The sequence below is a fragment of the Pseudorca crassidens genome, chromosome 2, assembly GCF_039906515.1.
Source record: "Pseudorca crassidens isolate mPseCra1 chromosome 2, mPseCra1.hap1, whole genome shotgun sequence".
Lineage (NCBI taxonomy): Eukaryota > Metazoa > Chordata > Mammalia > Artiodactyla > Delphinidae > Pseudorca > Pseudorca crassidens.
In genome coordinates this window covers 52898458-52911415 of record NC_090297.1, presented here as the reverse complement: position 1 = coordinate 52911415, position 12958 = coordinate 52898458, and the positions used below count along the sequence as shown (strand labels likewise).

General features: G+C 49.2%; 1 protein-coding gene across 2 annotated transcripts in view; it reads left to right on the top strand.

Annotated features, from left to right (window-relative positions):
- KANK4 (KN motif and ankyrin repeat domains 4) overlaps positions 1 to 12958 on the top strand; it is a 40442-nt gene that overhangs the window by 9759 nt on the left and 17725 nt on the right. For both annotated transcript variants that reach the window (XM_067726371.1, XM_067726372.1), the window contains exons 3-7: positions 2203 to 4110; positions 5415 to 5526; positions 8506 to 8724; positions 10195 to 10282; positions 12618 to 12837. In XM_067726371.1, coding sequence (XP_067582472.1) covers positions 2203 to 4110; positions 5415 to 5526; positions 8506 to 8724; positions 10195 to 10282; positions 12618 to 12837 — 2547 coding nt within the window. The remainder of the gene's footprint in view (positions 1 to 2202; positions 4111 to 5414; positions 5527 to 8505; positions 8725 to 10194; positions 10283 to 12617; positions 12838 to 12958) is intronic.

Sequence of the window (12958 nt, the reverse complement as noted above, 5' to 3'; positions counted from 1 at the left end):
ATAACAAACCGCCCCAAAACTTAGTGGCTTAAAACAATCATGCCTTATTAACACAAGTTCAGCTGAGTGGTTCTCATTTGGAGTCCCTCCTGTCATTGAAATCAGATGATGGCTGAGGCTGGAGTCATCTGAAGTTCTTTTATTTATGCCTGGCACCTGGGCTAGGATGTCTGGAACAGCTCAGGCTGGCGAGGCATCTCTCACCGTCTCTTCACATGACCTCTCTCTGGAGCTACTTGGGCTTCCTCACAGTATGGCAGTCTCGGGGAAGTTGGACTCCTTATATGGCATCTGGCTTCCCCCTGAGTGTGCACTCTAAGAGACGCAGGTAGAACTTAGAGGCTTCTTATGACCTAGTCTTGGCATTCTCTCAGTGTCATTTCTGCCATTTTCTTTTGGTCAAAGCAGTCACAGGCCAGCTGAGATTCAAAAGCATAGAGAAATGGACCCCACCTCTCAATACAAGATTCCCTTGCCTGTCTAGAGAAGGTGGGAATTGATAATGGCCATCTTGGAGATAAACAGCTACAATGTCTTTCACCCTCTTGTATTCTCCTGGCAAACTGCTATTTATTCATTTAACACCCAGTTATATGTCGCTTTTATGAAGTCATCCCTCTCCAACCAAGGCAGAATTAGCCTCTAAGTCCAAGGAAGTTTTTCTGAGAAACTAGGAAAATAAGTCAAGAAGGAACACTGGTCCTTGAGCATGTATCTGTTACCATCCTTGTCACACTGCATTGTACCTGTTGGTGTTTCTCCTACTTGACCATACTTTTTTTTTGAGGGCAGAGCTATACCTGATTCATCTCTGTGTCCTTAAGATCTATCTTAGCAACCAACAGAGGTGCTCAATAAATAGTGGTTGAGGTAAGTGAACTCAATTACTGCTATATTGTCATTTTTTCCCCCAGGGCCTATTACTCTTGGAGTCAAGCAATAAGTCAGACACAAAGAATTTGCGGATCCCCTCCTATGTACCCAGCAAGTCAGCTTCCATCAGGGGGCTTCAGTTCTCTGTAATTTGGACTTCCACGGAGATAATAACTATAATATTGAGTGTGTATTGAATGTTCATCACGTGCTAGGCATTGTTCTAAGCACTTCATATGTATTAATCAGTCCTCACCATCTCATCTTACCTGTTATTATTGCTATCTTACGGATGATGAGACACAGGGAGGCTAAGTAATTTTCCCAAGGTCACAGAGCTGAAATACAGACCGGGCTCCAGGCTCTGTATTCTTGGCCTCTGTGCTCTCCACTAATGTCCTCTCCTGAACTCAACATTTTCAGAGCATGTTTGGCAGAATGTCACAGAGATCATAAAGGGTGTCACCTTAGGAACATGAAAACAACAAAGATGATTTAACCTGAGGAAGGCGCTAATTGGATTCAAATAATCAAAGGACTGACTTGTTCTCAGCATCCTCTGCTGGGGTCAGGATCAGTGGTGCCCTGGTGTGATGGAGAACTTTCTCATCGTGATATTCTCCTGATACTTTGGGCTGCTCTGAAAAATCATGAGTCCCATACCTCTTGGAGGAATGTTTGCCGATGTCCCTTTTGACATGGATTGTCCCATTTTCCTCCACCACCTTTTTTTCCAGTTTGTGAAAAAAGTGGTATTTCCTTACCTGGCATGAGTTTTTGAGAGTGAAACTTGTTTGTTAAGCACTACACAGTTTTCCAGTGGAAAAGAGCATAGGCTGTGCGTGATTATGGCTGCCCGTTCTGAGCTTCACGTACCTAGAGGCTCAGCCATCAGAGGAAGCTTAAATGATGCAGGAGGCACGGCTCCTTGATATCTCTGGATTTAGCAAGATTTACTAGGACCTATTTCAATAATGCAAGGTCCTTGTTTAATATCGAGACAATCGTGTATCTCATCCTTTGGAAACGTCCATATTCATAATTACCAATTAGTACCCTGATTTGGCAAATTCCTGGCCACAGTGGTAACTGAAATGCCATACTGCAAATTGGAAACTATTCCCTCTACCTATTTCCTTGGAGACATTGGCTAAGTCCACATTGATTTAATAACAGGATTTCTCAGCCCAGCCAAAAGACGGTGAGCATCTCAGCATAATTCAGAGGCTGGAACATTTAGGAGAACGCTTGTGCGAGAGATATTAGGTCTCACCGCCTGTCTTTCTCATTAACGTTGTGCTTCTTTTTCACATGTCTTATGTCTCCCAGCCAAAGACCAGTCCTCTCAGGGGGATGAAGAGAAAGACACTCCAAAGAGCCACCCCTACTCCGTGGAGACCCCATATGGCTTCCATTTAGACCTGGACTTCCTCAAGTATGTGGATGACATCGAGAAGGGAAACACCATCAAAAGGATTCCTATCCACAGACGGGCCAAGCAGGCCAAGTTTAGCACTTTGCCCCGAAACTTCAGCCTTCCCGACAGCGGCGCTCGCCCCCACGCTGCTCTTTCCCACCCGAACTGGCCCCCAGTGGTGCCAAGTAAGGTGTCGCTCGGGACAGAGGCGCGAGCCCAGCCACTGCCGCTCGGTGATCACCCCCAAGCCGCTGGCGGGAGCGAGGCGAGCTACCACCGGAAGGCCCTGCTGACGGAGACCGCCAGACAGCTGGAGGCTGAGGTCGCCTCCGGGACTGGACGGCCCCAGCTCTTGAGAGCATCCAGCATGCCGGCCACGCTGCTGCAGAACAGGGCCTCAGAGGACCCAAGCCTAAACTCGGGGCCCCCTACCCCGCCCGCCCTCCCCCCACTTCAGGGCGAAGGTGGTGTCTGTGATGGCGCCTTTGGTCCTGCGGAAGGATTTGCAGGTTTTTCCAACTCCACCCAGGGAGCGGCGGCCCAACTAGAAGTCAGAGAGTCTGGAGACCTGGTGCCAGGAATACCGGAGCTGATCCTGAAGGGGCCTGAGCCTCCAGAGGGTGAAGAAGCAGCTGCAAATCACCTCCCTTTCTCAAGTCCTCCTTTCTCATCACTTGTAGTTCTAGAGGATGCAGAAGACCAACAGGAAAGCAGACAAGCCGAGGTGGCGGTCACGCCCCCCGGTTCCCCAACATCAAGCCCCCCACCTCTGCCATCACCCGTCCCTGAGAATGAGCTCCCCCTCGAAGAAATCGAGCTCAACATCATCGAGATCCCACCGCCGCCACCTGTAGAAGTAGACGTGAGAAGCATCGGTATCCGGGTCACGGAGGAAAGCCTGGGCCTTACCTCCGTGGATCCTGGCAGCATCTCCAGCCTGAAGCAGCAGCTCTCGGGCCTCGAGGGCGAGTTGTCTGGAAGAACTGAGGAACTAGCCCAAGTCAGAGCTGCCCTCCAGCGGCAGGAGGAGGAAATCAAGGCTAGGGGGCAGAGGATTCGAGAGCTAGAGTGCACTGTAGCTCAACTGACAGAAAAGCTTAGCCACGAGAACACCAAAGATGCTCAGGGCCAGACTGATGCCATGGTCAACACTGACCCTCTGCACGGACTCTTGACCAGGGAGTCGTGTGACAAGAGCATTGGGGTCAACCTTATGGGCAGCACAAGATCTGAAAGCTGGGGGGCCTGGGGAAAGGGGAATGGCGTCCTGTGGAGGCAGGAGAGTCACAAATGGGGGGATCGGAGCCCAGCAGAATTTGTGTCACCATCCCAGCTGTCACTGCCACAGGGATCCAAGATGGTCCTCACCCCCTCTTTACATAGCTGCCTCTCCACTGAGCTCAGGATCGAAGAAGGACGCTCTGACCAGGAGGGAGGCCATCAGGTGGGAGTCGAGGGTCCAGTCAGGGGAGCAAGAGGCTCTCCAAGGAGCAGCGAGAGAAAGGCTCCCTCAGCAGGGAGGAAGGAGGCCGGTTCAGAGCTCCCGGGGAAGGAGCGCCCAGGAAGGCCACCGAGCTCGCCCACCACCGATGCCACTATTGGGCAGTACGTTAAGAAGATCCAGGAGCTCCTGCAGGAGCAGTGGAGCTGCCTGGAGCATGGGTACCCGGAGCTGGCCCATGCCATCAAGCAGCCCGCCTCCAAGCTCAGCAGCATTCAGAGCCAGCTGCAGAGCTCCCTCAACCTGCTGCTGTCCGCCTACTCGGCCCACGCTGCACCCCAGAGGGAGCCCCCGGGCCCCTCTTCCTCCCCGCCGACGGGTAAATCCTGGTGCCTGCGACGGGAAACCATTGCTCCTTGACGAGTCAAAGGGGAAAAGGGTTTTAATTGCATGCATATGTTTTTTTAAAAGGTTTAAGCACATCCAGGAACCCGGTGGAATAAAAACTGATCTCTGCGACAGTGGAGGCTTGGAACCTCTGCTCTTGTCCTTGCTCTAACGTTGGGACCGACTGCAGGGCCACCACATACAGCCGTTCACATAGCACAGGGCACAAAGATGCCAGAGGGTGAACGGGAGCTGAAACCCAGCCCACACTTGCCAAGCCTGCAGCACTGTGTGTCTGCCCAGAGAGGTGCCTCTTTCTCATTTGCATTGTGCAAAGGCGATGTCTAGGGTGGCTGGCTGTGAGTGCTTTAAACCTCTGCCTCCCTTAATTGTTTCTTGGGCTCTTGCATTCCTGTAGTCCTGCCCAGTTCTTGCACATTAAGAGGTTTTTTTGTAGCCTTGTTTTGGAGGATCATTATATTGAGAGCTGAGATATTTTACTGAATTATTTTCTCTCTCCCTCTCTCTCCCTCTGTGTCTGTGTGTGTGTGAGAGAGAGAGAGAGAGAGAGAAATTGGGCGATACATGTGGAAGTCGACCCTTTGGCGGAGCGGCTCTTCCTCCTACAACAGATCACACACTCTGGAGTTAAGTGGAACCATATTTTGCTTTGCTCAACGGGCAGCAGCGTGTGAGTCTGCTTCCTGCCGCAGCTCACAAATTGGCTGTTTTCTCGTTATTTCGGTGCTAGTTTTAGTCGTACTCATTGTGAATTGCCTCCTGTAACTTTGAGCCCAGCAAAGCCCAGCAAAAGAAGACTCGTGCTCTCGCTCGTGTGTTTTCCGCGGCTACCCCACATCACAAGTGTCATCTGGCTTGTGAGTCAGGAAGGACCGCTGGGGTGCCCTCGAGCAGAAGTGGGTGCCGGACCAGGGGTCGGGAGGCCCAAGTTCTACTCCTGCTCTGCCATTCCCTGAGCACACCTGAGCCTCAGTTTTCCCCAGACTGAGATAGGGACAACAGTGGCACTCACACCACATGGTTCAAGAATGCTCCAATAACTCTACTCTGTAATCCACACGTAGAGGGTTTGTGAACCGGAACAATTTGGCTGGCATTGACCAGAAGGTTGGGGCACCTCAAAGACCCTCAGTATATTTGAGTTAAATTATCTAGTTCCCTTTCTGCCCCTTCACACACCTTCAGCCCGTGTGCCCTCAAAGCAAGAGTCCCAGTTCTGCTGCATTCTGGGGCATCCCCAAGATCATGCTAACCTGTGATGTTGTGTCTGCCTAGAGATCTCCCCGTCGACCAGCCTTAAATCCATAATGAAAAAGAAAGACTATGGCTTCCGTGCAGGAGGTAATGGGACCAAAAAGAACCTTCAGTTTGTTGGGGTTAACGGTGGGTAAGCATCGCTCATGAAGCCCAGCCTACCCTCCACACTACCTCTCCTGCTGTTGTCCCGAGCACTCTCTTTTCCTAGGGGAAGCATCTGGTTTTCATTCTTCTTCAAGGGAATTAATCTCAACGGCCCTTTAAAACTCCCTCTCGGGTTTGCATGTGTTTGGCTTCTTGCCAGCTGTGGTAGTCTGTTGGATCCTGTGCTTTTAATATGTCTTGGCTTTGGTGTTCCCTGGGGCCAGGATTCTGGTGCCTTCTGCTAGTTTGGGGACACATGAGCCCTTTAAGGAAGGCGTTTAATCTGAACCATAACACTGAACCTAGGACAAATTCTTAATTTGTAGAACTTCAGATTTCATCCTTTTAATTTTTTCCTTCCTTTAACTAACTTTCGGCAAACCAGACCAAATTTTTTAGGATGAAGGAAAACGATCAATGTCTATTGACTCAGAACGTGAACCAGACCTTATATAGTGTAGAGAGTAAATCACTGGATTTAGAATATTTTCTAAGTCAGTCATTCAACAAACATTTATTAAGTACCGATGATGTGTTTGGTGGTAGGGATAAAAAAGTCAAATAAATCATTGTCCCTGCCTTTAACTCACAGTTTGGACATGGGCAGAGATAAGACAGAAGTAAAGGGAGAATGCTGACAGGGTGAGATGAACTCTAGTAGAGAAAGAAGTGGAGGATGGTGGGAAAGCCCAAAGCAGGAGCACCAGGCCCAGCCAGGGGTGGGCCCAGGAGGCTGCCCGGAACAGGTCAGAACCCCTGCTAATTTGGGTGAGACCAGAAGGAAGACACCCAATTCAGACAAGGGTGACGTCACTACTGTGGCAGGTTCTGTGAGGGAAACGTCAGACAGATTGAAATGCGATGTTATAGGAGGGTTGCTGTTCTTACGCCTGCTGACGCCAGACACTGTGGCCAGAGGAGAAACCATTTTTTTCTGAGCTTTCCCCAGTTTGTGGACAGAAAGCAGAATCAGACTAACCTCAAAGTCTAAAGCAGGTCCCGTCTCTCCCCTGCTTAAATACTTGCAAAAGTTCCAGGTTTGTTTTTTGTTTTTTTAATATTTATTTATTGGCTGCGTCGGGTCTTAGTTGCGGCACGGGCTCTTCCTTGCGCTATGCAGGCTCCAGGGCGCCTGTGCTGTGTAGTTGCGGCACACGGGCTCAGTTGCCCCATGGCACGTGGATTCTTAGTTCCCCAATGAGGGATCGAACTGGCGTCCCCTGGATTGCAAGATGGATTCTTAACCACTGGACCACCAGGGAAGTCCCCCAAAGTGCCAGCTTTGTACCAAAACCTGGAGGTCCATCTCGTGACTACAGCCGGCCTCATCCCCCATCACTGGCTCTGGGCTTTCTTCCCTTAAACATGCTCAGTCAGGCTATCTTGGGGCCTTTGCATTTGCTGTTTCCTCCACTTAAAGTTCTCTCCCAGAGATCCCTCAGTATCTGTCAGTCTGGTGCAGTGGTTCTCAACCTCGACTGCACCTTGGAAACCCTGGGGGAGCCTTAAAAATACTGACGCCTGGCTCCCCCTCCTGGAGGACTCTGGTTTAATTAGTCTCGGGTGCAGTACAGGTATCGGGAACTTTAAACACCCTCAGGTGATGCTAACATGCAGCCAACGTTAAAAACTTCTGCTCTAATGAAAGTAGCCCCTCCTCGCATCACGCTCTCCCATGGCCCGTTATTAGTTTACTCATTGCTCTTATCATTGTCTGAATATATTGTTTACGTCTTTATTTTCTGCCTTTCCCTACTTAGAGTTTAAGCTCAGTTACGATAGGGACTTTGGTTATAACATTTAGAACAGTGCCTGGCACATAGTAGGTATTCAATAAATGTCTGTTGAATGAATGAATGAACTTCCAGGTGGAGCTTTTATGAAGCAATTCTAAGATAAGAACTCTTTGGTAAACTTAATATGTCCCGTTTTCTTAATCACAAAAGCAAAATGTTGTGCCAAGCACAGTAGAGGAAGAAATATCTGGGGTTTGAACAAGACAGAATGTGAGCATACCAGGGAGCAGTCTGGGTTTGCAAATCCAGTGAGCACAGGGCCTTTACATAGGGACCACCATTCAGATAAAGGGCATGAGGGGGTTCAGTAGAAGCTGTGGCCACTGGTCTCCCCTGGTCTCTGTGGCAGTGCCAGTAGGCCAAGAACCCGAAATCTTCATCTTAACTGGAGCATCCTCCATCGGAGGTCTCCTGTTGACCATCAGCAGAGGGATCAATACATCTTCCAGAACTTTCCTCTCTGGTCTCTGGTCTGCCACCTCAATAGAGTTGCATATGACTGAACATAAGGATCATTGCTGGGGAGGGAAGGCCATTCAAGTGGCCCACGCCCTCACTTTTGCTGTTTTAAACCGTGGTTGAAACAGCAACTGAGAAAGGCAGGTGCTAGGTTCAAGTATCCCAACTGTTCACGTGTCCCATGGAACCCTGCCAGGAGTGAACACAGATGGTTCCTCCCTTGTCAGCTGTAAGCTGGGATAGAACAGGGCGGCCAAAGGGAGGCTTCACAGTCACCCAGAGATGTGAAGATTTGTTAGGCAATTCAGAGAACTCAGGGTGGGGGACGTTTGCCTAGATCTGGGTCTCTCTCAGGACAGGACATTAGGGTTCCAGAATCAAACTCTTCCATGAGAGCCTTGGATACCTGGATCATCTGAATGCATCGACCAGTTAGGCCATGGGCTGTTCCTGTGTTTGTTGCAAAGAGCTTAGTTAATTACCCTTTTCCCCAAATGGCCTCCAGCGTTAAAGGTACAGAGCTCTTAAAAGCATGTTCCTCTGACAGTAGGTTTCCTGGGAGTCCCCTTGCCCAGCACTGCAAGTGTAGAGAATGGAGGACGAGGTTAGCAAGCACGGAAGTGTCGTTTAAAGCCCACCGAGTTCTCATTAGTGTTGACACGAGCATCAGGCAGGAAGCACGGAACGAGTGACCTTGTCTCCTTTCCCAGCTATGAGACCACCTCGAGTGAGGAGACCAGCAGTGAGGACACCTCCCCAGAAGATTTGTCTGACAGCGAGGCCGAGAAGAAATGTGATGGCCCAGAATCTAGGCGGGGCAAGGATGCCCACCTCAGCTACAAGGCGGGGCAGGGCATTCCCGAGGGCACTCGTGACACAGACCAGCAAAGCGGGCCTGGGGAAGAGCTTCCCCATCCCAAGGCTGAGAGGTGAGTCAGATGGGGACAGATGGGGCACTTGATCCTCTGAGAAAGAGCAAGGGCATTTATTCACCCTTTCATCTGGTTGTTTGTTAATTCATTTATCTATCCATTCACCAATATTTATTGAGTTTCCAATCTATGCCAGGTACAGTGCATTGGTTAAACTAAACAGATCTAACTTCTGCCTTCATGGGATATACTGTCATAGACAGAGCTCTGCATATGAAGCTAATATGGCCTTAGCACTGAAAATGTGAAGGACTCTACAGGTATTCTCTTGATGTAATCCTTCTAACAATCTGTAAGGTAGAAATTATTATAAGCCCCACTTTACAGATGTGGAAACAGAGGCTTTGAGAAGTTAGTGACGCAGCTAGCAGAGATGGTGTTTCAACGCACGTCTTTTGTGATTCTCCCACCTGTTTTTCTGCCTCTCCCTTTGGCCATACTGACATAACCCTGTTTTTGAAAGTGATGACAGGTCACGTGGCATGATGAAGAGAGTACTGACTTTGGGGTTGGACACACTTGGATTCAAATCCTACGTCTGCCACGGTGTGTTTTAGCTGCGTTCGCCTCAGTTTCCTCATCTGTAAAATGCGGATAGTAGCAACCCGATAGATTTGATCTGAGGACTGGATGAGAAAAAGTAGGTCAAAAAGTATGCAAAATGCCTTCTGCGGTGCCTGCCACATAGTAGGCTCTTGATAAATGGGAGAAATGAGAATAACAAGTACCATTCATTATCGTTACCATCATCCCCAGCCTGGTTGCTGAAGGAGTGATGAGCAGTGAATGGCAGCTCATTGTCCAGCAGTGCCGCAGGGCTGCTCCGAAATAGCAGCGCTGTAAGGACGCGATGAGAGCGGAGCTTCTCGGTGACCAATGCCATTGACTCCCAACCTAGGCCTCTCAGTGCTGAGTCTGCCCTTATACTAGCACAGGAGGAGTGCGTATCATTGAGAGCGCCCCCAGCTTAATCGATTTTCATTTCATTGACTCAATTAGCACTTACTGTATCCTTCATGGAAGAGTAACCGGAAGAAATTTGCTGCTGTGCATTGAGTCCTTTGGATTTGTCAAGTCACTCAGGCAGAAAATGTTGGCTCCAAAGTCGGAAAGATAACTCTCCCTTTCCCAGCGTGTCAGGAATGGCATTTGGGCCCGTGGCCCCCAAAATGCTTTGGTGGTCTGCTCCTGCCCCCCGAAAACAGCAGGATCCAAGGGGCAATGCGCTTAGCTCACTCTTCAGAAGAGCTCAGAAGCCAAGCCTCCTTGTCAGGAGGCTGTGTTCACCCAGTATTTCTGAGGAATGCCCCTGACCCTGGGAAGTTGCCCAGTTTGGGTGTTTGAGTCGCTGAGAGGTAAAAGATGAGAGTGAAAGTCAAGGTAGGGGACTTTTTTTTTATCCACATGGAGACTGATATACTATATATATATATATACACATACATACATATATTTTTTTTTCTTTAGATATAAACCCTCAGAGGAATTCCTTAATGCCTGCCGGGCATTGAGCCAACATCTGCCAGAAACCGGGACGACCACTGACCAGCTCTTGGTACTCTGATTTTTCATCATCATATAAAGATTTCTATACTGTTTAAGTTTCACCTGGGTGACTTGGGTGCCGTGCCTGAGGCAGCGGTGTGGGTGTGCACGGGTCCCTGTCCGCTGGCTGTTCTCTCATTTGCCCAAACTCTGCTACCCAAGGTGATGGATTTTGCTGAGAAAGCGGAACCCATGCCTGTGCACAGGAACCAGGCCTGCGGCGCAGAGGCACTTACCAAGTGTTATTAGGCGTCCCAACCTGAATGTGTCATAGAACTTTTGTGGCTTAGGCTCAAAATTGCCTTGCAGTTTGAGAGAACCGTGAGTAGAGCGGAAAAGAGCGGGTGGAATGGGAACCGTGGTTCTATTCCCAGGACCGCTAGATAGCGGTGAGATATTGGGTGAGTCAGTTCAACGCTCAGGGCCGTGTTTTCCTCATTAATAAAAGGAAGGTGGTGGACCGCATGTCTCCACTACCCTCAAGCCCTGGCATTTCATTCTGTAGTCTTTACTGTTTTTCTTGAAAGTGCATCTATGGGTCAAGAGACCAAAAGCAAGAAAATACACCTGTTTGTTCCTTAACACCATCATGGACCATGGAGATTTAAACATGTAAGGATTAGTTTCTGCTGGAATCAAGAGATACTGGCACAGACACATTTTCCCAAGTCGTGAGAGCAACTGATAAGACCCAACGTGTAACAGCTTGTAAGCATTTTTAAAGCCCATTTTGTTCTCCTTTGCGGAAGAGCCTTAGGAGTAAAAACGATTGATTAGCCCATTTTCATGAGTATTTTATCTTCGCTGATTTGGCAAATAACTTGTTCCCAGATTGTTAAAGAACCAAGATGTGAGGTGGATGTTGATTAAAGCTCCTGCTTCTTATTCTTAAATGAATTACAGAGCTAAGTTGTTTCTTAGATCTTCATTTAAAATCTACCACTATGTTCCTTAATATTAGGAACTTTCTCCAGATTCTCCTGAAGACTCCATGGTAAAGGAGATATTCTGATATATAAGAAGTGTTTCAGCCACAAAAGTTTCCGCTGTTTCTGCCTAGAAGATCGATCGGAGGACATACAAACCTGACATCACACCCACTTTAGGATCAAAGCACAGGACACCCCCTCTCCACCTTAGAGACAAAGCTGGTTGTGCAAGGACCTCACTCTGTAGAGCATGGGAAGTTAGGGACCCAGCCGTTTTTTCACTGCCATTTTATAGACCAGACAGGAAAGATTCAGAAAGGTTATAGGACTTCCAAGGTCGCACAGCTGAGCCAGGACTTATGCCTGGCCCCTAGGGTGTAGTGACTCCTAATTCAGTGCCCTTTCCAGAATGAATATGGAATCATCTCTAATAGTCACAGCCTCATCGTTTCTCCTCCCCTTTAGAAAAATAATCTAGTCAGGTTCCATTTTAAACACTTAGGTCATGTCACATGCAGAGTTGGTATCATTTGCGTTCATGGTTATAAAGGAGCTGAATACTGCAGATGGTGCGGTCCTGCCATGGGTTGTTACACCATCTTCTCTGAAGGTCCTCGCAAAACTTAAAAGCCAAAAATAATTCAAGCACATCTGTTTGGGTTTTACTTCAAGCATAAATTGGGCATGTTGGGCTTCCCTGGTGGCGCAGTGGTTGAGAGTCCGCCTGCCAATGCAGGGGACGCGGGTTCGTGCCCCGGTCCGGGAAGATCCCACATGCCGCGGAGCGGCTGGGCCCGTGAGCCATGGCCGCTGAGCCTGCGCGTCCGGAGCCTGTGCTCCGCGACGGGAGAGGCCACAGCGGTGAGAGGCCCGCGTACCGCAAAAAAAAAATAAAATAAAATAAAATAAATAAATAAATAAATAAATTGGGCATGTTGTTTGTCTTAGCTTTCAGTGTGCATTTTTCCCAGTAGTAAAATGTTGTGACTTTCCAGCTATGCCTGTTAAAAACATGCACATGCCCTGGTGGAGTCTGGGCTAGGGTCACATAGGCTGGTGTAGATGCGTGAAAGAGGGGGTCATGGTTATCCTGTGCATATGGGGGATGTGATCGAAACGTACAGTAGACTCAAACTGTCCCCGAGTAATGTGCTGTGTTACTGGCTACTGTGTTGCTCTCCCAATCCTCCTGTCTACCTCATATGTGGGACCGATCCCACGGGTTCAAAGTGTGCTGCTGCATGGGGACCCCACTAGCTCTGAGCCCTCTAGGAGTTAATCACACGGAGATTTGGAGGGAGCTGAAGGGATAGAAGTGGAAGCATCCTAAGCTGACCTTTCCTAGTGGAAATTAACACCCCAGCTGGAGCACCCAGGTAGGTAACCTCCTGGAACTGGAATCTGTTGATCTTTCAGAAGCAGAGCTTAAATACCATCAGTCAAGAGTGGTTCCGGGTCTCCAGCCGGAAGTCATCCAGCCCTGCTGTGGTGGCCACCTACCTCCGCGGGGTCCAGCCTCACTCCCCACACTTGCTAAAGCTGCTTGTCAACCTGGCTGATGGCAATGGCAACACAGCTCTTCACTACAGCGTATCCCACTCCAGCTTCTCCATCGTGAGGCTGCTGCTGGAAACAGGTCAGAAATGGCTGCATCTGTGCCGCCTGGGTCCCTCTGTGACAGGCACTTCTTGTTCCCACTTCTTTCCAGGAGGGGATTCTTCACTGTTCTGAGTTCGTCCTGTGTTCTAGGAGCTGGG